The sequence below is a fragment of the Neophocaena asiaeorientalis genome, unplaced genomic scaffold (assembly GCF_003031525.2).
Source record: "Neophocaena asiaeorientalis asiaeorientalis breed wild unplaced genomic scaffold, Neophocaena_asiaeorientalis_V1.1 scaffold129, whole genome shotgun sequence".
Lineage (NCBI taxonomy): Eukaryota > Metazoa > Chordata > Mammalia > Artiodactyla > Phocoenidae > Neophocaena > Neophocaena asiaeorientalis.
In genome coordinates, this window is record NW_020172446.1 from 10,020,644 (window position 1) to 10,045,795 (window position 25,152).

The 25,152-nt window shown below is 50.2% G+C and overlaps 1 protein-coding gene and 1 long non-coding RNA gene across 3 annotated transcripts; one reads left to right on the top strand and one right to left on the bottom strand.

Moving 5' to 3' along the window:
- The first annotated feature begins 895 nt into the window (after positions 1-895).
- On the top strand, positions 896-23,993 carry PELP1 (proline, glutamate and leucine rich protein 1). Of its 2 annotated transcripts, XM_024735153.1 has the most exons (17): positions 896-1,169; positions 8,865-8,929; positions 9,311-9,416; positions 13,973-14,122; positions 14,363-14,434; positions 18,618-18,677; positions 18,979-19,129; positions 19,315-19,444; positions 19,591-19,678; positions 20,142-20,230; positions 20,310-20,426; positions 20,547-20,694; positions 20,836-20,995; positions 21,719-21,774; positions 21,919-22,125; positions 22,263-23,705; positions 23,844-23,993. In XM_024735153.1, the coding sequence occupies exons 1-17, from the start codon at positions 921-923 to the stop codon at positions 23,934-23,936; spliced, it is 3,384 nt and encodes a 1,127-aa protein (XP_024590921.1). In that variant the 5' UTR covers positions 896-920; the 3' UTR covers positions 23,937-23,993. The 2 variants fall into 2 exon arrangements, with proteins under 2 accessions (XP_024590921.1, XP_024590929.1); XM_024735161.1 differs by lacking the exons at positions 896-1,169; positions 8,865-8,929; positions 9,311-9,416; positions 13,973-14,122 and adding an exon at positions 18,034-18,218 and having other exon boundaries at positions 14,379-14,434.
- Positions 14,945-18,023, bottom strand: LOC112393116 (uncharacterized). Its single transcript, XR_003001824.1, has 2 exons — positions 15,412-18,023; positions 14,945-15,208 (listed from the first exon to the last, which is right to left on the bottom strand). It is a non-coding gene; the product is annotated as an uncharacterized LOC112393116 (long non-coding RNA).
- Positions 23,994-25,152: the final 1,159 nt, after the last annotated feature.

Consider the following 25,152-nt stretch of genomic DNA (forward strand, 5'->3'; position numbering starts at 1 on the left):
AGTGAAAAAACTGGAGCAGTTGGAAGTACTCAGCAAAAGAATTGTGAACTCGTGGTGCGCCCATTTCATTGTACCGCGCCGCTTAAAAAACGGCGTAAAGTTGCCCACAATATATATCGAGTGACAAAAGCCAAGTACAGGGCTTCCCTGGTGGCGCAGTGGTTGGGCGTCCGCCTGCCGATGTGGGGGAGGCGGGTTCTTACCCCGGTCCGGGAGGATCCCACGTGCCACGGAGCGGCTGGGCCCGTGGGCCGTGGCCGCTGAGCCTGGGTGTCCGGAGCCTGTGCTCCGCGGCGGGAGAGGCCACAGCAGTGAGAGGCCCACGTACCGCAAAAAAAAAAAAGCCAAGTACAGACCCCGCTCTTGTAAAATATACTCTGTATTTATGTGTTTGTGCATAGACTAATATTAGGAAAGTATACACATTACTGGGGGAAGGACTTGGGGGGGAGGGAAGTTTCTCTTTTTATTTTATGCCCTCTTTATTGTTTGAATTTGCATTTGCAAGGCACGTGTATTGTATCATTTCTGTCGTTGTAAATGTAGTTAACAATATCTATGATTTCAGACAACGAGGCCAGGCCGGTGATGCCTAGATCGAAAGTGTCCTGAGATTACGCTACGTTAAAGGCTAGCTTTTGGACTACGGCGCCTGTAGTCCTGACCACGTGTTCTTTAACCGCCACTGGTCCGGCCTCCCGCCCTCGACCCAGCCCACCGACCAGGCCTTGACACCCTGGGAACTACACACCCACAGCTGGGTCGCCCCGGCCCTTCCACGCCGCGCATGCTCCCTCCCAGCCGGCGAGCGGACTGCAAAGCGCAGGACCAAGGCCCCCTCCTCACGCCCCTCCCCTCGAGGCGTCCGTCGCGGGGTATTTGCGTCATCGCGCCACGCCACCTCTAGAGCCCGGGGGAAGATGGCGGCAGCTGTTCTTAGCGGGCCGTCTGCGGGCTCCGCGGCTGGGGTTCCCGGCGGGACCGGGGGTCTCTCGGCGGTGAACTCGGGCCCGCGTCTCCGCCTGCTTCTGCTGGAGAGCGTGTCGGGGTTGCTACAGCCGCGAGCTGGGTCCACCGTTTCTCCTGTGCACCACCCAACCCGCTCGGTCCCACATTTGCCGGGGCTCATGTGCCTATTGCGGCTACATGGGACGGTGGGCGGGGCCCAGGTGAGTCTGTAGCCCGCAGGCCCGCGGCCCTGTTGGAAGGTTGGCGCAGCTTTTGTGCACCGGGGTCTTGATGCACTGCAGCTGCAGTGGAGAGGTGGAGGGAAGGAAAGCTGGGGGCAGAAAGCGGATCCAGGTATCATTCTGGACGAGACTCACGCATTTCTCCTTTATCAGCCGTGAATCGAAGAAACTCGGAAGAGAAAGGGCCTCCTTTTCTCTACTGCTAGGCTATCGGTAGACACGCATGAATGGGTTCGATCCCAGGCCTCGTCATTCACTAGATGTATGATCTTTAGCTTCTTTTTCATCTGGAAGTATCTGTTTTGGGGATTGTTTCGACTGAGTGAATGGATGTATTCAACAAATATTTACTGAACTCTTACTGAGGGCTAAATGCTGGGCGCTCCAGTTATAGATGCGATGGCGATGAACAAAATGTTACAAAACACTACGAGAATTGTATAGTAGGGATCTCTAACCTAATCTGGAAAATTGCAGAAATTTTCTTGAGGTACTGGAGTTTAAGTTGAGATCCCCAAAGATAATCATAGGAGTTGGGTAGGGGAAGAAAATAGGAGGGGCGGTTCAGTCAGCGAAAAGCTCATGTGGGAAGGTCCTCTGGTAGGAACTGAAAAGAAGGGCATTGTGCTTGAGGTTCAGAGATGGAGGGGAAGAGCGTGGGCGCTATGAGGTGAGTAGGCAGTGAACAGATCATGCAGCGCTTTGTAGACTGGTTTAGAAGAGTCCTTTGGATTATACACAGAATAGAATCTAACTTCCATTCAGTCCTACAAGCTAGAAACCCAGATGTCATTCTGAACACTTTCTTTTTGCTCACACACCTCCATATACAGTCTGTTAAGTCCTTTTGATTTTATTCTCTAAGTAGCTTTCAGATCTGTCCACTTCTTTCCATATCTTTCCCATTGCCCCCATCCTGGCTTTAACCCCCATCATCTTACCCAGATTCTAAGAAGACATAACTGTCTAACCTACAGTAGGTTCACCTTTAATATTATCTCCCGTGCTCCATCTTCTCCCGCTAACCCTCCCCCAAATTCTATTCATCCTTCAAGACCCGTGTACATGAGTTCTTCCTTGTCCAACATTTGTTACCGGGATCTTCCTAGCTCTATGCTTCCTTCCAGGAAGAGGGTTATCACAACCTGCTGGGTGGTTCAGTAATCTTAGCCTCAAATTTATTAGAGATGACCTCATTTATTTATTAGTCCTCATTCAGGGTGACAAAACTGTGCCTCTGATATCTCAGCCCAGTTCCCCTCCTGTGATTCATGTGGTTCCTAAGTATTTCTGAAATATTATCTATTCTGTTTATAAATGTGTGATTTCCGTCATCATCTCTTTCAAGTCTTCCCCTCCTCCCTCAAGGCGAGCTACATGAACTTAATGTCTTGCTTAATTTCTCTTAAGTGTCTAAAAGCATTTTTTTAAAATTGAAGTATAATTGATTTACAGTGTTGTGTTAATTTCTGCTGTACAGCAAAGCGACTCAGTTATACACATATATACATTCTTTTTTATATTCTTTTCCATTATAGTTTATCCCAGGATATTCAGTGCAGTTCCCTGTGCTATACAGTAGGACCTTGTTTATCCATTCTATATGTTTTGATATAGTTTATATCTACTAACCCCAAACTCCCAGTTCATCCCTTGCCCACCCTCCCTTCCCTTAGAAGAATTTTGAGTAAAGAATCTAAGGGTGATGTGGGAAACACCTTTAAATTGCCTGTACTATATTTTTTGGGTATATCTTGCCTTGAGTTTTTTTCTACTTGTCTGTGTTGTATTGAGTTCTCAGAACGTGGACCTGTGTGGTGGGTTTCCTTCACTTCCTTGTAGATTTTCATTCAACAAAGATTTTTTGAGTATCTCTTATGTGTTACCTACTATTCCTCATCTCTAGGTAGATAAGTAAGACATCATCCTTTTCCTCGGAGAATTTCTAGCTTAGCTGAGTTGAGAAATGAAGGTAAGTAAATAGGCCTGGAGCTTGAGAGAAAAAGAGATCCATTGATTGGCCCATCCATCTACGCTTAATCACCAACTTTGTTTTCCCACAGGTACTGCAAACTCAGTAGTTCCAAAATGGAACTACCTGAGCACAGTTCACAGTTTCTGGCTTGCATTATGGCAGCTGGTCTCCTTGCTGTCAGTCTTGCTCTTTTTAATTCATTTCCCACATAACAGCTGATCCTGTTTGTAAAATCCTTAACCTGTTTGCTGCCTTTTAAAATCCTTAAGCACCTGAACTTTCCTGCCTCAGGGCCTTTGCACTTGTGCTTGGAATCTCTCCCTGTGCCGCCTCTCCATACCTGCCCCCCCCACTCCCCCCCCACAATCCCCCAAATCTTTTCAACTCAATGTTTGTCTGTCACTGCCTTTGGGAAACCTTTCCAAACCACCTATGATTAGCTGTTCTTTATTACACCATATGGAAATTATTTATTCATTGTACATATACACTCAACCTCCTTCCCCCATACCCACACAACTGGGCTTTGATTTGTTTTCATGTGTAGTTAAAAAAAAAAAAAAAAAACTTCTGGAAAATTTCAGATGACACAAAAGTAGAGAAAATAGTATTTTGAACCACCCCCACCCCGCCCCGTGCTGTCTCTATCACCCAGATTTAAGAGTGAACATTTTGCCAGTCTTGTTTCATTCCCACTTTCCCAACTTTGCCTCCAACCTCCCCTGCCCCCAGAGCACTTTATTTTTCTTTATTTATTTATGGCTGCATCGGGTCATAGTTGCGGCGCAGGGGATCTTTCGTTGTGGTACGCAGGCTTCTCTCTAGTTGTGGCACGTGGGCTCTCTGTTTGTGGCACGTGGGTTCCAGAGCGCATGGGCTCTGTAGTTGTGGCATGCGGGCTTAGTTGCCCCGCGGCGTGTGGGATCTTAGTTCCCCTACCAGGGATCGAATCTGCGTCCCCTGCATTGGAAGGTGGATTCTTAACCACTTGAACCAGGGAAGTCCCTCCCACCCCGGAGCATTTTAAAACAAATCCTGTATCTCATTTCCCTTATAATTGCACATACTTTGAAGGACAGAGTGTCTTGTTCTGCCTTGTGTCCCTAGGGCTTTGTACTGTCCCATTCTCTAGCCAGTACCCAGTGATCTTCTTAAAAATATCAGTAAGATTAGAGCATTGTCCTGCTTAAAACCGTACACTAACTTATTGCACCAGGCCTTACATAGTGTGGCCTATGCTGGCCTCTTGACCTCCCCTCACACAACTCCTGGCCTGTCTTCACTGTGCTCCAGCCACCCAGGCTGATCTCATTTCTGCAGCAGCTGAGGCCACTGCTCATCAGTTCTTTCACTCTTTGCTGGGAAACTCCTGGGGAGGTGAGCTGCTTGTTTAGATCCCAGCTTCCATGCCACCATTTCAGAGGAGCCTTTCCTGAGCACGCTGTTTTAAAATACAGTGGTCCTTCCCATTTCAGTCATTTTCTGTCAGATTATTCTGTTTTGGTTCTTTCCTAGCGTTTATTTGAAATAAATTAACTTATTTATCTGTCTTATATTATCTGTCATGTTCTCTCTTCTCACCTTGTTTAAATTCCATTATAATCACTTCCTCACCCTTCTGCCTTCATTGTACTTGCCCAGCAGCACCCCGTCTGTGCTAAATCCAACTCTTGTTTATTTGGTGCCTGTACCTGTTACAGCTCAGTATGGCTGGAGATACATGTATCCTGGCTGGCTGGTCTCACTTTAAATTCATGACTGTCATCTTCTCAAGTGGACTCTTAGTGTTGCCTAGCAATCCTGTTACATTTCCACTTTCCTAGACAACCTCTGATTCTCTCCATCCTCACTCTTAACTGATGACGTCACTTCCCATTTCAGTGAGAAAATAGAAACTGGGGGATGGGAATTCCCATAGGCTGCCGTCACCACATCTGCCAGCTCACCTGTGTCTGTGCTCGTATGCTCTGCCTTCCCTCCCATTACTAGGGGTGAGCTGGTCCATGCCCCTACTAAGGCCAGCCCTCTGCTTGTACATGACGTCTGTCCCCTCTGCATGTACACAAGTCCTTTGCTTCTCCACTTGTTCATCATCAGCTTTTCCCGCTTTGTTAGGTCATTTTCATCAGCATATAGCTCAAAACCACTTTTAAAAAAGTCCCCCTTCCAGCTCCTGCCCCATTTCTGTGCTTCTCTTTATGGCAAAACTCCTCAAAAGAGTTGTTTGCACTTTCTCCCGTTCTTCTTTTTAAAAAAATAATATTACTTTGAAATGATTTACAATTTATAGAAAATTTGAAAGAATATACCCTTCACCCAGATTCCCTGAATGTCAACATTTTAAATGCATATTTGTTTGATCATTCTCTGTGCATATTTTTTCTGGGTCCGTGAAGGAGGAAGTTGCAGACATGATGCCCTTTTGCCTGTAAATTCTTCAGCGTGCATTTCCTTAAAAACGACATTCTCTTACATAACTGCATTCCATCATCAAACTCAAAATCAATATCAGTACCATAAGTGATTTAATCTATAGATCTATTCCAATTTTGTCAGTTGTGCTAAAAGTGTCCTTGACGGCAAAAGAAAGATTTCTTACGATCTTGACATTTTTGAAGAGTGCAGGATAGTTATTTTATAGGATGTCCCTGAGCTTGGTTTGTCTGCCGTTTTCTGATGATTAGGTTCAGGATGTGCAGTTTTGGCAGGAACACTGCAGAAATGATGTGCGATGTTCTTGTCGCGTTGTATCAGGGGGCACATAATGTCTCTTTGTCCCATTACTGGTGATGTTAACTTTGATCATGGGTTAAAGTGATGTCTGCCGGTTTTCTTCATTATAAAGTTTTGGTTTTTTCCTGTGGGGAGATTATGTAATTTTGTGTCTTGTTACCCTTTCACCCGTTTTTTTTAGTGTCCATTAAAGATTCTTCCCTGAACGAATCATTACCCTGATGGTTGTCCCTTAGAACTCATCCCATTTAGGCTTTTAGCCTAACTACTTCACCAAAATACTGCTTTACCAGGTGACTTGGTAAGTCTTGAGGATCAGCAATGACCACTGAAGATATCAAGTTCAAAGGTCAAATTTTGGTCCGCCTATTACTTGACTTGTCTGTAGTATTTGTTACAGCTGATGACTCCTTTCTTGCAAAATTTTCTTCACTTGGCTTCTTGGATACCACTCTCTCTTGATTCTCCTCTTACCATACTGGTCACTCCTTCGCAGCCTTCTTTACTGGCTCCTCCTCTCTAACCTCTCAGTGTTTGAGTGCCCAAGAACCCAGTCCTTGTACTGCTTTCTTCCTCTATTTACACTCACTGCCACGGTGAGCTGATCCAGTCTGATGACTGACAACTTCCCAAATCCATACTCTGACCAGGATTTCTCCTAACTCTGGACTTAGCTACCCAGTGCCTATTTGGCATTAAATAGACATCCCAGACTTAACACCTGAAACTGAACTCCTGATTCTCACCCCCAAACCTGCTCCTCCTGCGGTATTCTGCTGCCTAGTAAGTGACAACTCCATCTTTCTAGTTGCTTAGGCAAAAAACTTTGGAATTAGCTTTGCCTCTTTTCTTTATCTCCCACCCATATCCAGTGTGTTATCAAATCCTGTGGGCTCTACCTTCAGAGTATAACCACAGCTTGAGGCTTGAATCCCCACTCTTACCATGCTCTTTACACTGCCTCGTCTCTCTCCTGGATCCTTAAAATAGCCTCCTACTTGCGTCTGCTTCTGCCTTCTGGACAAGGCAACTCAGGTGTTTTGGATGTGTTTTAAAAAATAAATTATGTCAAGTAATATCCCTTCTCTGCCTAATTCTCCTCTACCCAATGGCTTTTATCTTATTCAGAGTGAAAGTCAGCGGTTGCCTATATGACTCCAAAAGGTCCCACCCTGCTCCCGGGGCCTCGTCTCTCCCACTCAGTCTCCTCTAGTGACAGTTCACCTCCTTGCTGCTCCTCAGATACGCCTAGTGTGCTGTCATCTCACAACCTTTGCTCTTGTTCTCTGCTTTGCCTGGAACAACAAAAAGTTACCAGCATGCCTTTTTTTTTTAAACAGTTTTATTGAGATGTAATTCACATACTTACAATTCACCCATTTAAAGTGTACAATTCCATGGTTTTTAGTATTTGCAGAGCTGTGCAACCATCACCATGATCAATTTTAGAGCATTTTCATCACTCCCAAAGGAAACCCTATACCCATTGGTAGTCACTCCCCATTTCCCCCCAACCCCTCTCTGCTCTTCAGCCTGAGGCAACCACTAAGCTACTTTTTGTCTCCATAGGTTTGCCTGCTCTGACGATTTCATAGAAGTGAATCATACAATATGTGGCTTTTGGGGTCTGTCTTCCTTCCCTTAGCATAATGTTTTCAAGGTTCATCCATGTCTCAGAACTTCATTCCTTTTTATGGCCAAGTAATATTCCATTGTATAGATATACTACGTTTTGTTTATCCATTCATGGTTCATGGACATCTGGGTTGTTTCCAGTTTCTGGCTGTTATGAGTAATGCTGCTATGAATGTTCGTATACGATTTCTTACGAGAACGTGTGTTTTCATTTTTCTTGGGCATATACTTAGGAGTGGTGTTGCTAGGTCCTATGGTTAACTCTAACCTTTTGAGGAACTGCTGGGCTGTTTTCCCAAGTGGCCACACCGTTTTATATCCACAGTGCATGTGAGCGTATCAGGACGCGTCGCTCTCACTTTCCTCTGCTCGACTAGCTTCTTAGAGAGGGCCCTGTGTCCACTCCACATAGAGTGCTGTCTCCCTTCCCTACTCCAGCCTCTCCTTTCCTTCCTCAGTTTATTTTTCCCCTTAGCACCTAGCACCCTCCAACATGCTATTTCTTATTTGGTCATTTGTTTATTTTCTGTCTCCTCTAACTAGAATGTAAGCTCCCTAGCACCTCAAACAATGTCTCACGTAAAGTAGGTAAGTAAATGTTTATTAGGTGAATCAGCATTTCCCTTCATGAGGACAGGGACCTTACTTATTTTATTCAGCTCTGTATTCCTTCATCTGACTCAGTGCCTAAGATGTGTTTGTTGAAAGAATGAATGATCAGTACAGTTAGGGAGATACGGGGGCCACCAGAGGACTCTGGCCATTTAAGCATGGAGAGTTTACTCGTGGGAGGGCTGAGGAGGAGACCTCTTTCAGGGCTGCCAGAATGTTCAGGAAGGAAGCTCTGGTTGACTTGGTTTATGTTGGCATTAGCAGCTCGAAGGGAGCCAGGAACAGGAGGAGGGGGATTTGGGGTGAAGGAAGAAGGGGCCAGATGAGTTTAGTGTCCAGTCAGCAAGCATTTAGGGATGTCCCTCTGCGCTAGGTGCTGTCTAGGGAAACGGAAGGAGCCTGTCTTTGAAGTCTGGTAGCTGGGATGAGTCGGGCGGTCTAGCCTTCTGGGTAACACTAGTTCGTTGGGTGGGAAGTTGGGGAGGGGACAGGTGGGATGTAACTTGAGGAAAGCCCACGGGACAGGACAGGCTGCTGTGTGTGTCACCTACTGAAAATAGGGAAAAGGTTGTCGGCCTCTAGAGGAACGGCCTTTTGGCCTCAAAGGAGGTGTTACTTCAGAAAAGGCTTCGGAAACACTGGGGCAGGGAAGCGCTTGGAGAAATCCTGTGTGTTTAGCATCCTATTCCCAACTCACTTCCTTGTCTTCTTTCCTCCAGAACCTTTCAGCTGTTGGCGCGTTGGTGGGTCTCAGTAATGCACGTCTTGGTTCTATCAAAACTCGGTAAGTCTTTAACCCTGTTTTTTCTCCAGGGGGATGTTTCTTTAGGAAGAGGGCTGTATATCTGTCCATCCACTGTCACCACCACACGGATTCCTGAGATTTCTCCATTCCCCAAGAAGGCGGAGAGTTTGATTCTTTTCATGAGTTCACTTGGCTTTGAACCCCACCTATTCCAGCTTCCAGGTTTCTGTGCCCCACCGTCTGTTCCCTTCTTTCCTTGTTGCCCGCACCTCACTCCAAGTCCTCCAAGGATTTCAGGAGTTAGAAGCCGCCGTGGATCTGGAGGCGATGTGTTTCTCCAGCTAGTGAGCGTTAAAGGGCGATGAATTGCTTTCTCTGCAGTCCAGCCACCACCCACTTGTCACTCACCTTTCTTACAAGGTTTGAGGGCCTGTGTCTGCTGTCCCTGCTAGTGGGGGAGAGCCCCACAGAGATGTTCCAGCAGCACTGTGTGTCCTGGCTTCGGAGCATTCAGCAGGTCTTGCAGGTAAGGATTCAGCCGCCGCCCTGCCTCCCTCCCTCCCTCCCTCAGCCATGCCGTATTCTCCATTCTGGATGTGGTACATCTTTGTGGCTTAGACATTTAGTTCTGAGGACAGAATAATTAGAAGCAGTTTTTTTCTAGTAGGGAGGATGAGCTTCAAATAGAAACATCCTTTTAAACGTTTTGAATTTTTTTTTTTTTTTTTTTTTTGGATTGATATTTTTATCTACTGGGTTATTTTAATTCATCTGACCTTTCATACTCTGTAACAGCTGTTTCACATCCTTATTAGCTTTTCTAATGAGTGACATCTCTAAAGCTGCTTTTCCTAGATGTTTGATTTTTTTAAATAATTAGTTTACTAATTTTTTTTTTTTTTTTTGTCTGCATTGAGTCTTTGTTGCTGTGTGTGGGCTTTTCTCTAGTTGAGGCGAGCGGGGGCTACTCTTAGTTGCGGTGCACGTGCCTCTCACTGTGGTGGCTTCTCTTGTTGCGGAGCATGGGCCCCAGGGCCATGGGCATCAGTAGTTGCAGCATGCGGGCTCAGTAGTTGTGGCTGTCAGGCTCAGTAGTTGTGGTGCACGGGCCTAGTCGCTCCATGACATGTGGGATCTTTCCAGGCCAGGGTTTGAACCCGTGTCCCCTGCATTGGCAGGCGGATTCTTAACCACTCTGTGTCACCAGGGAAGTCCCCCCAAATTTTTTTTTAATTTTTTTTTTTTGGCCACGCCGTGTGGCTTGTGGGATCTTAGTTCCCCAACCCGGGATTGAACTCGTGCCTTCAGCAGTGAAAGCGCAGGATACTAACCACTGGACCGCCAGGGAATTCCCCAGGGGTTTTTTTTTTCCTACTTCTCTCTTCCTCTTTTAACATTTAAATTTTTTTCTGCTTTTACATCCTTTGATGACATCCCCACTTAGTTCTTCCACAAGCATGTTCTGGGCACACATGGCAGGTTGTGTGCTAAGCTCTGGTGGAGAGATGTACTTGGACCCTGCTTTCAGGTGTTTAGAGTCTCTTGCAGGGGTTGGGAAACTTTCTTGGTGTCTATAGATAGTAAAATGTTTTAGGTTTTACGAACCCCATATGGTTTCTGTTTTTTATTGGCTGTGCCTCACACGCATGGGATCTTAGTTCCCCAACCAGGGATCAAACTCGTGCCCCCTGCAGTGGAAGTGTGGAGTCCTAACCACTGGACCACCAGGGAATTCCCATGGTTTCTATTGCATAGTGTTTCTTTGTTGGTTTGTTTTCCAACCCTTTAAAAATTTAAAAACCATTCTTAGCTTGTGGGCTGTGCAAAAACAGGCACCAACAGACCATGCTTTGCTGATCTGTGTTCTAGTGGAAGAGAATAATATTTATTTTTTAAGTGCTTTTTATTTTATTTTAAAAATCTATTCATTTACTTTATTTATTTATTTATTTATTTGGTTGCGCCTGGTCTTAGTTGCAGCTCGCCAGCTCCTTAGTTGTGGCACGTGGGCTCCTTAGTCGCGGCATGTGAACTCTTCGTTGCGGCGTGCCCGTGGGATCTAGTTCCCTGACCAGGGATTGGACCCGGGCCCCCTTCATTGGGAGTGCAGAGTCTTAACCAAGGAAGTCCTGAAAGAGAATAATTATACAATGAGTGTGAAAAGATAAACTTCAGTAGGTGCTCTGGAGGTAAAGAATGTAGTTCTCTGAGAGCATGTAACGAGAGAACCTGACCCAGACTGGGGTGGTGATCAGGGTCAGTGGTTCAGGGAGGGCTGTTCTGATGAGTAGGAGTGAACTGGGCTGAGAGTTTTCTAAGTGTTCTAAGCCTGCAAAGGTCCTGAGAGAAAAGGAGTTTGACTCATTTGTGAAGAATTATAAGCAGGCTGGTGTGGCTGAGGTTAATGAGATGCGACCGGGGAGGTATGTGCATGGGGACCAGGCTGTGTGTGGTGTTGTAGGCATATTAGGGAGTTTGGTTTTTATTCTCAGAACAGTGGGAATTCATGGAAGGTTTTGAGTAGGGGGAAGGAGGTGGTGGTAGTGGTGACGTGATCAAACTTTCTTTTGGAAATACCACTCTGGCTGCTGTGTGGAGACAGGATTAGAAAGGAGCCAGAATGGCAGCAGAAGGACCACGAGGAAGGTACTAAGGGTAACCTAGGAGAGCATTCATGGTAGCCTGGACTAGGGCGGCAGCTGGAGACATGATGAGAAGTAGGTGAGAGATTTGGAGGCAAAGAGGGATTTCAAGAGAGATTTAGAGGCAAAATAGACAACAGGTCCTGATGATGGAATAGTGTCAGGGAAAGGATGTGTCCAGGATGACTCCCGGGTATCAGAACATTGGAAGACAGCCAGGTTCCAAGGGGAGTGGTGAAAATAACATGAGTATGGTCTTGGGTATTCAGTAGAGGCCCCCAGGAAGCATACCCTTGACCTAGTGTGCGTGGAAGTGACCAGATATCTCAGAGGGTAACCCTGAGGGTTCAGTGGTGGGGGCTTCAGTCAATATGTTTTACAAAGAGGAAGAGTCCTCAGCATTTAGATTGCAGCTGAGGATGAGGCTCAGATGATCAAGCTGAATACTTCTACAGACTGGATCTTGAGGCGCTCCACAGTCAGTGGTCAGGTAGAGGAGGATGAGCTTACAAAGCAGACAAGACAGGGCTTCCCTGGTGGCGCAGTGGTTGAGAGTCCGCCTGCCGATGCAGGGGACATGGGTTCGTGCCCTGGTCCGTGAAGATCACACATGCCGCGGAGCGGCTGGGCCCGTGAGCCTTGGCCGCTGAGCCTGCACGTCTGGAGCCTGTGCTCCGCAATGGGAGAGGCCCCAACAGTGAGAGGCCCGTGAACCGCAAAAAAAAAAAAAGCAGACAAGACAGAGCAGCAGAAAGGACATAACCAGGATGGTGGGTTGAATGGAATCCAAATACTTCAGGGAAGACGGAGGAGTCATTTCTCTTTATGCCCTTCTGAGCTGGAATAAGACAAGGACTGAAAATTTTTTATCAGATTTAGCAACTCAAGGGTAATGAGACTGTGAAAGTGTTTTTGGTGGAGCAGTGGACACGGAAGCCAAGTTGCCCTGGGATGAGCAGTGAGTGGGAGAAGGAGTGGAAGTGGAGAAGGTAGGCAGTCCTGTCAAGATGTCTGGCTCTGCTGGTAAGAGGGAGAAACTGGGCAACAGCTGAGATTGGGCAAGTGGAGTATGGGCTCAGGAGAAGGACTTTTAGGATGGGAGAGACTGGAGCATGCACAAATGTCAGTAGAAAGAATCCTTTTGAAAGGGATTGGAGAGAGGGGGCCAGTTAACAGGGTTAGGTTCTGAGAAGAAGGGAGGGGGGACTATCTAAAGCACCGAGGAGGGATTGTCCTCGGATGGGAGGAGCATCTCCTCTAGTGGGACAGGAGGAAGGAGAGTGGGGATGAGGATGGAGATGGAGTTTTCAGTTTGGTGGTGGGAAGCTGAGGGAGTGCCCATCTTTGGGCTTCAGCTTTCTCTGAAGTTGCAGGTTAGGTTATTCGGAGGTGACAGGTGACGGTGGTGGGAGAGGGGCTGAGTAGCAGAGGGAGTTAACGAGCGAGAGGTGCAGGAGGATTGCTAGACAGTGTTGAGGCCTGCTTGTGGTTGGTAGGCCCACTGAGTTGGACTTCCTAACAATCATTCTTGTTTGTTTCATTGACACGTGGCGTCTGGTCTAGCAGGGGGTAATGTGCTGAAGGCTTTTCCCTTAGATACATGTTAATTTTCTAGAGAAGTCCTTCTTTATAAATTTAAGCCATTTTTCCTCCGTGAATTCCACAGTAGGTCTGAGACAGCCAGAAGCAAGCTTGGCGAGATGGGGCGGTTTTGTTTTGGCTGAGACTTTTCTTGTGGTCTGAGAAGTGCTCCTCTCCGTTCCTAACAGGGAAATGTAGTATGGGAGCAGCAAGAAACTCTTGAGATGGTCTAGTCAGGCAGATCTTTAAAGTATGGCTTTGTTACCTTTTTTTTCCCCAAATTCCTCGGACCCCCAGACGCGCGTAGTACTAAAGTGTGAACACACGTCCTGTCTGTAGATGAATGTGTTACTTCGGATGCTCCATATCTCTAATACACTCTGTCCCTAGTGGATTTTTTTTTTTTTAATCTATTTATCTTTGGCTGCATTGGATCTTTGTTGCTGTGCACTGGCTTTCTCTAGTTGCGGCGAGCAGGGTCTGCTCTTCGTCGCAGTGCGCGGGCTTCTCACTGCGGTGGCTTCTCTTGCTGTGGAGCACTGGCTCTAGGTGCACGGGCTTCCGTAGTTGTGGTGCGCGGGCTCTAGAGCGCAGTCCTAGTAGTTGCGGCGCACAGGCTTAGTTGCTCCGCAGCATGTGGGATCATCCCGGACCAGGGCTTGAACCCACGTCCCCTGCATTGGCAGGCGGATTCTTAACCACTGCGCCACCAGGGAAGCCCCCGTCCCTAGTAGATTTGATGGTAATGTTGACGTTAACTGTGGTGTTTGTCGAAAGCCCCATGTTGTCATACCTCTCATTCCTCCTTTCGGTGACCGTGAAGGTGAGGTTGGGAGCATGGGGTGTTGTTGCTCTTTAGTCCCAGGACCCGCCCCCCACGATGGAGCTGGCCGTGGCTGTGCTGGGGGACCTGCTCCGCTACGCGGCCCAGCTCCCCACACTCTTCCGGGACATCTCCATGAACCACCTTCCTGGCCTTCTCACCTCCCTGCTGGGCCTCAGACCGGAGGTGAGACGCCTGCCCGGGTCCCCCTCCCCTGGGCCCCTTGCATTGCTTGCCCTCACTGATACCCATTGGGTTAAAGAATGTGATGGGAAGTGATTGGGGAATAGGACTGAAGAAGTGAGAAGGGGTCTGGGCCAAGAAAAAGTATAAGGAGAAGGGACCCTGAGGGGCGCGTGGTGGGGTGGAGACAGGGTCTGGGGCGTTGGGCCCTCGGCCTCTTCCTTACTTTCTGTTTCCCCACAGAGTGAGCTCTCAGCACTGGAAGGAATGAAGGCTTGTATGACCTATTTTCCTCGGGCGTGTGGGTCTCTCAAAGTAAGTGTTCATGGGAACTCCTCTTCCCGCAAACATACACCTTGATAGCCGTCTTACCTCAGATTCCCGTGCTGAGATTTCTAAGCTCCTGTCTCCACAGCTCTAATTGTGCCACCTCGTAGCTTTAAATGCATTCTCATTTAATCCTCACAGATAAAGAAATCGAAATTAAGTAACTTGCCTAAGAACTGATGCCAAAGCTCAGGCTCTTACCCCTGGACTCTTTCCTCTCTCTGCCCTGCTTTCTCTGTACCTCTAGAATGCCCTGCCCATTTTTCTACCATCTCGTTTTACTTTGTTCCTAAAGCTCTTATGATTTCCTCTGGGAAGCCTTCCTGACTTACTGCTTCCCTATATCAGCTTCCCCAGCGCTTCTCTCTCCTTATTTTCCTGACTCATCTCTCACCCTGTCCCCCGAACTGTCACGGCTGTACAAAGGTGGCTGCACAGCAGAGCCTTATTAGGGCAAACAGGCAGGGTGGACGTGGATCAGGTGAGGGAGGAAGGAGGTCAGTGGAAGAATTCGTTTTATTTTCAAGGAGATAAAATAACAAATATGAACGGTTATCAAATTCTGCCAAAGCAGTAACAGTTAAAGGGCCTTTGGAATTGGTACATTGGTTGTTTGCAGAATAATTCAATGCCAAGAAGTACCTAAGAACAAACAGGTGTTCTCCTGTCGATTAAATGTTCTCTCTTGTTTTGATACACTCATCATTGCTTGACAAACCGTTGGGCACCCCTTCTCAGATGGAAGCACAAACCTATGGAGAACTGGAATTAGCAGCAAATTAATATTTTTTTTTTGTATAACTCATGTGGTTAATCACAGTAATTGGTAATACTATACTCAGTATTACCAATTAAGGGGGAGTTTGCCATACAAGTTATCTTGAAAGTAAGCTCACATGGTTCTGTGACCAAGTTAAGAAAGTAAAAGGGAAAGGGAACTGGTACTTAGTAGAACTGCTACTCACTATGTGCCAGGCACTCCGCTGTGTGTCTTCTCAGTTCACAGTAGTTCTGTAGAGCTGGTGTCACCGAATTAAACAGGAGGAAGCGGGTCCAGAAGGGTTTGACTAACACAAGCCTGTGTATCTGGTAGTTGTAGAACCAGGGTGAGAGTGAGAACTATTTGTCCTTCATGCCCATGTTTTTTCCACCAAACCAAACTCCCCAGGCACTTTTAAGAACGTGGACAGGATTGACAGACAGGCTTCCACACTGATGCTGGCTCTGATCAGTTGTTAGTGGCTTGGGAAGGATCGTGAGCCTGACGCGGAGCTCTGGGGGCACGTGCGCTGTGGTCTGGGAGTGGTACTTACGGAGACTTTGGTAACTGGTTACGTGCAGTATTTGAAAAGCCCTGGAGCAGGTGATATTTCTCAGTGAACGTGGGTCCCGTCCTTGCTGATGCTTTGCTTTCATATGACTGCCACTAATGGCAGGTAGTAGAATCTTTGGGTAGCAGGGCAGGACTTTGTCAAGAAGGCATTTGGAGTAACTTGGGGATTTTATTAAAGTTTTTTTTTTTTTTTAACTAAAGTTTACTAAGTTTAGTTTATTAAGCTAAACTTTCTTCTAGAATGCTCTGTAAGTTAACTTCTCAGATTGCACAGGCTAGACCTTTGTCTCTGACCCCTCATTGGTCAAAGTATGTGAGGTTTTACTGCATACGCCTGCTTTGATTCAGCTTGGTTTGGGGTTATCTATACCTACCTGCATCCTCCCAGGAAAGTGCAGGGAGAATTGAGCGTTATCTATGGGGGTCAAGATTTGAGTAGTCAGACTAGCCTGCCCGTGAGTCCTCTGCTAGTGCTCCTTAATTTTCGTTGTGAGTGGTGGTCAGGAGAATTCATCTTTAACTCACAGCCTTTTGTCAGACGTGTAGTTTTTGAAGTTACGGCCTGCATTTTAAGTACCCTCTCCAAACCAAACAACAAAACTCTGATATGTTGTTACGGGGTGCATACGCCTTTATCTCTCTAAGAATACAGTGTCATCTGGAGAACTTCCCTCTGTTGAGGAGTCTGGCTTTGTCTCTTGCCTACATGGCAGATAAGACTGTCTTGTGTGGAGGCCCCCGGGGGCAGTTTGTACTTGAAATGTCTTGCAGACCAGTACTTAGGAACTGATCATTGGAGTGTTTATCTGTTCTCTATTCCATCCCCCAGAAGTTCCCAGGGCAATTGCAGTCTCCAAGCTCAGGATCACCCCTCCCAAATGAGGTATCTCAAGCATTCTGGGTCCATGACGTCAGTCCTGTCGAGGCTTTGCCTTTCCTCCTCGACAGATTATTTGTTCCCTGGAATGAGTGGGAAGACTCACCCCACTCGTAAGAGACACCCAGGACGTACTGTGTGTGCACGCGTGCTTGCGTTTCCAGTGAAATGCTCCAAGTGAGCCATTACTTTGGTTGGCTTTGCAGGTCACTTGGGGTAGACCTGTGGTCAGAGCCATGTCCCTGTACTTTGCTTGACTGCAGTCACGTAAGCAGACTTTTGGTGGCCTCAGCGTCTCAGGGAAAGCATGAGCAGTAAGTTGGCCAAAAGGGCTGAGTGCCGCTATAGATAAGGCTTTGGCGACTCTCTGTCATCCTTGGAGAAGCCGGTGTCAGGAGACCTGTGGGCAGTTGCTGGTTTTGGTTTGAAGTGTGCAGAACCCTAGCACACCGGACCTGAAAGTGCTTTCCTAGTCCCAAGGGAAACGGTTCTAGGCCTTCTGTAACAGTGCTTGTCTCATGGTGAGAATCCTGCAGTGGAACGTGGGAAACCAGATGTGGTTCCTGCCACAGGGCGATGGCAGGGAGCCCTTGGAGGGCTGCTTTCTGAACCACACGCTGCTAGACCTCCGTGCCTGCTTCCTCCCATAAGTCCCCTGCTGCGTGCCTGGTGCCACTGTTGATTTGTCTTGTCTTCTGGAAGTTTACCTTTGTGCATGTGATGCCCCCATCCCCTGATGAAGTCCATACACACTAGCCTAGGATTTAAGGCCCGGCCTGCTTCTCCGTGGGCCTCTTGTGAGCCTGGAGCTCTCCTCATGGTGTCCCTCCCTCTGTCTCCTTATCCGGGTCCTCCCTTTTCTCCCAAACCCAGCTCAGTCCTGCCTCTCAGCATCAGTCCCTCCTGACCCTCCCTCTTTGTTTTCCACGCATTTGTCTTCCGGACTGTTACACCCACTGAAGGTGGAAATCCTGTTAATACTTCAGTGTTCTCACCCTTTTTGTGCCATAGACCTCTTCGAATGTTTTTAAATCCATAAAGTACATGGAGTTGCAAGGGACACTGATTCTGTTGAAATGTATACTTTAAAAAATTGTGATAGAGTAGGATGTGCTTCTTTACTAACGTGTCAAATAACAGGATCCAGCAGCAGGTCTGGTAACTACCTGAGTTTCAAATTAGTGATGCACGTGAATGATAATTCAAGATCACTGTTTACAACTGTGTAACGTGAAAGGAAAGTGAGTGATTTCTGATGGTGACAGGGGCACTGCTGATACCACTGTGGCTTTTTGTCTACATCTGCAGTAAAAAAAAATTATACTTCATTTACAGGTTAGTGAAAATGATTTAAAAATTTCCCTTCCATGTTCACAGGCCCCTTTGATTCTACCTCCAGCTAAATGGGGCCCCAGTTAAACACTCCCGTGCCGGCGCCTTCACATAGCAGGCGGAGTGCTGTTGTTGGCTAACTGACAGGTCGCTGCTCTGAGATGTGCTACCTCAGTCCTGCTGGGCAGCCTTTCCTTCTCTCTCCACCTTGTCCTGCCCTCGCACCTCTGGTTAGTGCCGCAGCTCCCAGCTTGGACCCTTGCTTCTTGTCTGAGCTGGCAGGGAGTTGGGGCGTGGAGGTAGCTGCTTTTCAGTGCTGTGTCTTTGGCTTGAGGGAGATGACTGTCATTTTGCAAAGATTGGCAGGAGGGGGCCCAGTCGTCTGTGGGACACAGGCCTCAAACAGGGAGGCTAAGGACAAGAGGCGACATTCAGGGTGTCTTTCTACCACGAGAGCATGTCTGCACCCAGGCATGATGCCCCTTAGAGTGTGGTGCTTCCTTGTCTGCAGGAAAGAAAAAGGCCTTAGATCCTGGGCCTCGATTCTGCTGCTGGGAATGGGCGGGGTCTACGTCTCTGGCCCTTGGAGCTGACTCACCAGTGTCTCCCTTTCTTTCCCTCTAATCCAGGGCAAGCTGGCCTCATTTTTCCTGTCTCGGGTGGATGCCTTGAGCCCTCAGCTCCAGCAGGTAAAGGGAAAGGAGGGAGATGGAGAGCCTGGGGTCTGAGCTGGAGCTTCTTTTCTCTATTTTTCTGTCTGTTACTGCTTTTCGACCACAGTCTCACTCCCCTCCCTGGGAACATACGCAGTAAACACAAGTCGTGACTTCTGCCTCCGTCTGTCTCCATCTGTGTATTTCTGCCCCGTAGTCCCTTCCGTTTTCCCTCAGAGCTCTCTTTGATCTCCGTCTTCCTGGGCATTGGTGGGGTTGGGATTCCGTGGCTGGGCTGGATTCCCATCTGACCAGGGTTCCAACCTGTCTTCTGCAGTTGGCCTGTGAGTGTTACTCCCGGCTGCCCTCTCTAGGGGCTGGCTTCTCCCAGGGCCTGAAGCACACGGACAGCTGGGAGCAGGAGCTGCACAGCCTGCTGGCCTCTCTGCACAGCCTGCTTGGGGCCCTGTATGCGGGGGCAGACACGGGTAGGGACTGTGGCTGCTGTGGTCGGTGGCACGGTGGTGAGGGGAGCAGGGGGCTGGTCTGGAGAGGCGGGGCCTTTGAGTTCTAGGCAAAAGGGAGTAGAATATGGGTGGGTCCTCCACCAGAATGGAGGAGGAGGGGATGGAAGACAGACCTGGCGTGTGAAGGTGGTTGTGTTTCTGTCCAGCTCCTATGCAGTATGAAGGCCCTGGCGTGGAGACGCTGCTCTCCCCCTCAGAAGACGGCGATGCCCATGTCCTTCTCCGGCTTTGGCAGAGGTTTTCCGGGCTGGCCCGCTGCCTGGGGCTCATGCTCAGGTGTGTGAGTGTCGGAGGGAGCGAGGGCCTGGAGCAGGAGGGGCCAAGATGGGTGTCGTCTTCATCATGAGGAGGGAGGTTGAGGGTGGGTGTGGAGTCGCCCTGGGCCCCCGCGCTGAGGATCTCCCTGCTCTGATTCTCGTTAGCTCCGAGTTCGGGGCTCCCGTGTCCGTCCCTGTGCAGGAAATCCTGGATCTTATCTGCCGGACCCTCAGCGTCAGTGCCAAGAACATCGTAAGTGGAGTTTGTGCCCTGTTCACAGCGCTTGCCCAGGATGCAGGGCAGCCGGGCAAGCAGTGTGGGCTGTGGCTCCCGAAGTGATGTCGCCTGAGGGTGCCCTGGCCAGCTCCTTACCTTTCCAGATGCCGTTATTCCCGTGCTCCCGGCACACGCACATCAGTGCCGATTCGCTCCCGTGTTGCCGGGAGCACTTGTAGCAGATGCTTCCTCAGGGGAGGGTGAGCTGGGGGCCAGCTGCGTCACTGCCGCGAGGTTCCGCCGTCCCTCCCTCGTCCTCCTTCCAGGGTCTGCTGAGGAGGATGGCAGTTTGATCTTGTTGGGGGAGTTGGGTTCGGGTGTGGGTTCCTTACCTGCGTGCACATGTGTATTCAGTCACATGCATGTACCCTGCCCTCCATTTCTCTTTCTTTGCCTCACTTTCTTCCCCCACTCTTTACTCTGCTAATTTTTTCTGCAGAGTTTGCTTGGGGACGGTCCCCTGCGGTTGCTGCTGCTGCCCTCTCTCCACCTGGAAGCCTTGGACCTGCTCTCTGCACTCATCCTCGCGTGAGTGGGGTCGGGAGGATGCGGTGCAGGGGCTGGGATGTGCTGGGAGCGGGGGTCACTGTTCTGTCTTCACCCCCAGGTGTAGAGGCCGGCTCTTGCGCTTTGGGGCCCTGATCAGCCGCCTGCTTCCCCAGGTTCTCAATGCCTGGAGCATTGGGAGGGACAGCCTCTCTCCAGGCCAGGAGAGGCCTTACAGGTGACCATCTAGGAATAGAATAAAGAGGAGAGGGTGGGTGAGGGGGTGTCGGTAGACCGGGGGTGCCAGCGGCTGGGACATCGACCCCCTTTCACAAGCTGCCCTCTGCTCCTCCCACAGCACTATGCGGACCAAGGTGTACGCTGTCCTGGAGCTGTGGGTGCAGGTGTGTGGGGCCTCGGCAGGAGTGCTTCAGGGGGGAGCCTCGGGTGAGGCTCTGCTCACCCACCTGCTCAGTGACATCTCCCCACCGGCTGATGCCCTCAAAGTGAGTGAGGCCTCTGCCCCTGTCCCGGGACCCCATCCTGCACCCCTTGTCCTCACCAGCCTCGTCACCAGACACTGCCTTCTGACTGTCCTGCCTTCCTGTTGGCCGGTGTGTGTGATTTATGTTCCCCTCCCCCTCCAGCTGCGCAGTCCCCGGGGTAGCCCTGATGGGGGTTTGCAGACCGGGAAGCCCAGCGCCCCCAAGAAGCTAAAGCTGGATATGGGGGAGGCTCTGGCTCCGCCCAGCCACCGGAAAGGGGACAGCAATGCCAACAGTGACGTGTGTGCAGCTGCGCTGAGAGGTGGGTGAGGCCTGTGCCCTGCACCTCGGCACACTGGGATGGCCTGGGGTGATAGCCCCAAACCAGTCGTTGAGGTGGAGGGTGTAGAAAAAATGCAGACCCAGCTAAGAGCCTGTGGAGAAGCTATGCCACCCCCAGGGCTGCAGGTGGAATCTTGGGTCCTGCTGTTAGATGGAGTGCTGGTGTTGACACCGCCCCTCCAGGGTCTCAGCTATCTTTGTGCGTGCATCCTGTGTACGTGCCAAGTGCTGTTCTAGTACGAGAGGGCGGGGCCAGGAAGAGGACGAAATCCCTGGGCTGTGGAGCTCACACTCCCCAGGTGGGCTGCTCAGTGGGGCTTCCTGCTTCTGACACAGTTGCTAATCTGGACGCAGAAGTGACTTTCTTTTGGGTCCCGTGTATTTCACTGCCCTCCAACCCCCCTCCCCGCCCCCCCCGTGTGAAGGGAAGTGCCAGCTCTCCCCAAATACGTAAATGCACATTTATAATGTTGTACCTCCATCATCTATCTCATTTACATAATGTTGTCAACAGCCTTAGGTAGTAGGGATACGTTTAGGATCCCCATTTTATAGTTGAGAAAACAAACTTAAAGGAGTTACGTGACTTGCCTGAGGTGGGCCGCGGCAGAGTGGGGTGCTCAGCTGGGGCCATGTGCTTCAGAAGCCCTGGCTCGTCATCGTGTTAGCTGCCCGCCTCTGACATACTGGTCTCCTTGCCCAGGCCTCAGCCGGACTGTCCTCATGTGCGGGCCTCTCATCAAGGAGGAGACTCACAGGGTGAGTGGAGCCTGGTCCCCACAGAGGTGGGGAGGAGCCACTGCTCTGTACCTGTCGGGGGCTCATTCACACCAGGGAGTAGGCCCCGGAGAAGGGTTGGCTCATCGTGGTGTCATCTCAAGGTGTGCTCTCTGTCCTTTTCAGAGACTGCATGATCTGGTCCTCCCACTGGTCATGGGCGTCCAGCAGGGCGAGGTCCTAGGCAGCTCCCCGTATACCAGCTCGCGCTGCCGCCGGGAACTCTACCGCCTGCTGCTGGCTCTGCTGCTGGCGCCTTCTCCTCGCTGCCCGCCTCCTCTCGCCTGTGCCCTGCAGGCCTTCTCCCTGGGCCAGAGAGAAGACAGCCTTGAGGTAACTGCGGAGTGTGGCCAAATCTACCTCGTGGGTCCCTGGATTCTCTTGCTTCTGATGCTGGTTGGCATTCCCTCCCTGGTTTTGTGAAGGCCCATATCCCCGATGCTCGCTCTCACCCTTTTTTCCTTCCTCAGGTCTCCGCTTTCTGCTCAGAAGCACTGGTGACCTGTGCAGCTCTGACCCATCCCCGGGTTCCTCCCCTGCAGACCATGGGCCCTGCCTGCCCCACCCCTGCCCCAGTTCCCCCTCCTGAGGCTCCATCTCCGTTCAGGGCTCCAGCTTTTCATCCCCCAGGCCCCATGCCCTCTGTGGGTCCCATGCCCTCGGTGGGCCCCATGCCCTCAGCAGGTCCCATGTCTTCCCCAGGCCCTGTACCCCCAGCGGGCCCCATGCCCTCAGTGGGCCCCATACCCCCGGCACGCCCTGGACCTCCAGCCACAGCCAACCACTTAGGCCTCTCCGTCCCAGGCCTGGTGTCTGTATCCCCCCGGCTCCTTCCTGGCCCTGAGAACCACCGGGCAGGCTCAAATGAGGATGCTGTCCTTGCCCCTAGTGGCACTCCTCCACCTACTATACCCCAAGATGAGACTTTTGGGGGAAGGGTGCCCAGACCAGCCTTTGTCCACTATGATAAGGAGGAGGCGTCCGATGTGGAGATTTCCTTAGAAAGCGACTCTGATGACAGTGTGGTGATCGTGCCTGAGGGGCTGCCACCCTTGCCGCCCCCACCCCCCTCGGGTACCACACCCCCGCCTGCAGCCCCGGTCGGGCCCCCAACAGCCTCCCCTCCTGTGCCAGCCAAGGAGGAGCCAGAAGAGCTGCCTGCGGCCCCGGGGCCTCTCCCTCCGCCGCCTCCCCCTCCTGTTCCTGGCCCTGTGGCACTCCCACCACCCCAGCTGGTCCCTGAAGGGACTCCTAGTGGCGGAGGACCCCCAGCCCTGGAAGAAGATTTGACAGTTATTAACATCAACAGCAGTGAGGAGGAGGAGGAGGATGACGAGGAAGACGAGGACGAGGAGGATTTTGAGGAGGAGGAGGAGGAGGAGGAAGAGGAGGAGTATTTTGAGGAGGAGGAAGAAGAGGAAGAAGAGTTTGAGGAGGAGTTTGAGGAAGAGGAAGGTGAGTTAGAGGAGGAAGAAGAGGACGAGGACGAGGAGGAAGAGGTGGAAGAGGTGGAGTTCGGCCCAGCGGGCGGGGAGGTGGAAGAAGGAGGGCCTGCACCCCCAAGCCTGCCTCCAGCTCTGCCCCCCGCCGCATCCCCCAAGGTGCAGCCGCAGCCAGAACCGGAACCCGGGCTGCTGCTGGAAGTGGAGGAGCCGGGGGCTGAGGAGGGGCCTGGGGCCGAGACAGCCCCCACACTGGCCCCTGAGGTGCTCCCCTCCCAGGGGGAGGTGGAGAGGGAAGGGGGGAGCCCCCCTGCAGTGCCACCTCCTCAGGAGCTTGTTGAAGAGGAGCCCTCTGTGCCCCCAACCCTGCTGGAAGAGGGGGCTGAGGGTGGGGGTGACAAGGTACCACCCCCACCAGAGGCATCGGCAGCAGAAGAGATGGAGGCAGAGGCGGCAGCTCTCCAGGAAAAGGTGAGCGGGCCGGGCGGGGAGAAGTGGTGCTGGCTGCTTGTGCAGCCTGACCCACTCTTCAGTGTGTGTGTGTGTGTGTGTGTGTGTGTGTGTGTGTGTGTGTGACTGTTTTGGATTTGATGTCTTTGTCCCTCAAAGGAGCAGGATGACACAGCTGCCATGCTGGCTGACTTCATTGATTGCCCCCCTGATGATGAGAAGCCACCACCTGCCACAGAGCCTGATTCCTAGCCCTCTCCCACACCTCTCACTCTACGTTTCCAATAAAGTTATGTCCTTGGATAGCGACTGCTGCTTCTGCCTTTTGCCACCACAGTGTCCCCAGCCAAAAGCCCAAATGTCTGCTGGTCTTGTCCTGTACCCATAGTGTTTCCCAAACGTGTCCATGGCTGTCCTGTTAGCTCCACCGTCCAGAAGAGGAGCCATTGACTTACAGGGGTAACAGCCTGTCCTGTTGCTCAGCAAGTCAGCGTCAAAAGTGTTGGATTTTTGCCTGGTGCTCTTGCTGATGATAAGTGTGTGCTGGGTTGCCTGGAGAAGGAGAAGGAGAAGGAAGTAGCCCTGCTTCTGTGAGTAATCCAGGTGTGGGAGTATGTGGGAAATTTATGGGATTAAGTGTCCTAGTGAGTGAACCTGTGTATACACACAGCCCCTTGGTCTCAAAGAGCAGGCTAAGTGACTGTGATGGAACTTTAGAAAATTACGATAAAGTACAGAGGAGTTTAATCATTGACTTCTCTGAACTGGGAACTTGGGTGTCCTAAATTATAGGGGCATCCATCGTGGATATGGGGGATGAGCTCTATTCTGGGACTGGTCCTTCCAGTGACAACATCCCCACCCAGCACCTCCCTGGCAGGAATTTGACAAACTCACCTCCAGCCTTCCTACTCACTCTTGAGATTTGGACATTTCCCAGCCAGTGTCTGATCCCTTTAAGCATTTATAGACTATATATATTCTAGGACTTGTTAGGATGTACATGTGAGCATCACCCAGAGTTGCGTATGTGAGAGGGTATTGAGGTTTATGGGCTTGAGGTAGATGCCTCATGGTTTTTTTCAGTCTGTGAACATGAGTAAAGTGCCTTGGAAATGCAGAAAGGGTGGTGACTTCCCAACTGCCTGTATCCTGAAGGGCCTCTTTGAGAAGTGACATTTGTGCCAATTTTTGCAAGATTAGTAGGCGTTTAAAAAATTTTTCCACCCCCTTGGAAGGAGGAGACAAGATGGCGGAGTAGGAACTTGAGTTCACCCCCTCACAGGAAAACACCAAAATCACAACTAACAGCTATGAATAATCATCGACAAAAAAGACTGGAACCTACCAAAAAAGATAATCTACATCCAAAGACAAAGAAGAAGCCACAACAAGACAGTAGGAGGGGTGCTTTTGTGATACCAAATCCCATACCCACCAGGTGGGCAACCTACAAGCTGGAAAATAA

Coding starts and splice junctions, on each gene's coding strand:
- PELP1 (XM_024735153.1), top strand. CDS start 921: ATGGCGGCAGCTGTTCTTAGCGGGCCGTCTGCGGGCTCCGCGGCTGGG. Junction 19,130..19,314: donor GTATGCGGGGGCAGACACGG/GTAGGGACTGTG, acceptor GTTTCTGTCCAG/CTCCTATGCAGTATGAAGGC. Junction 20,695..20,835: donor CACCGGCTGATGCCCTCAAA/GTGAGTGAGGCC, acceptor CTCCCCCTCCAG/CTGCGCAGTCCCCGGGGTAG.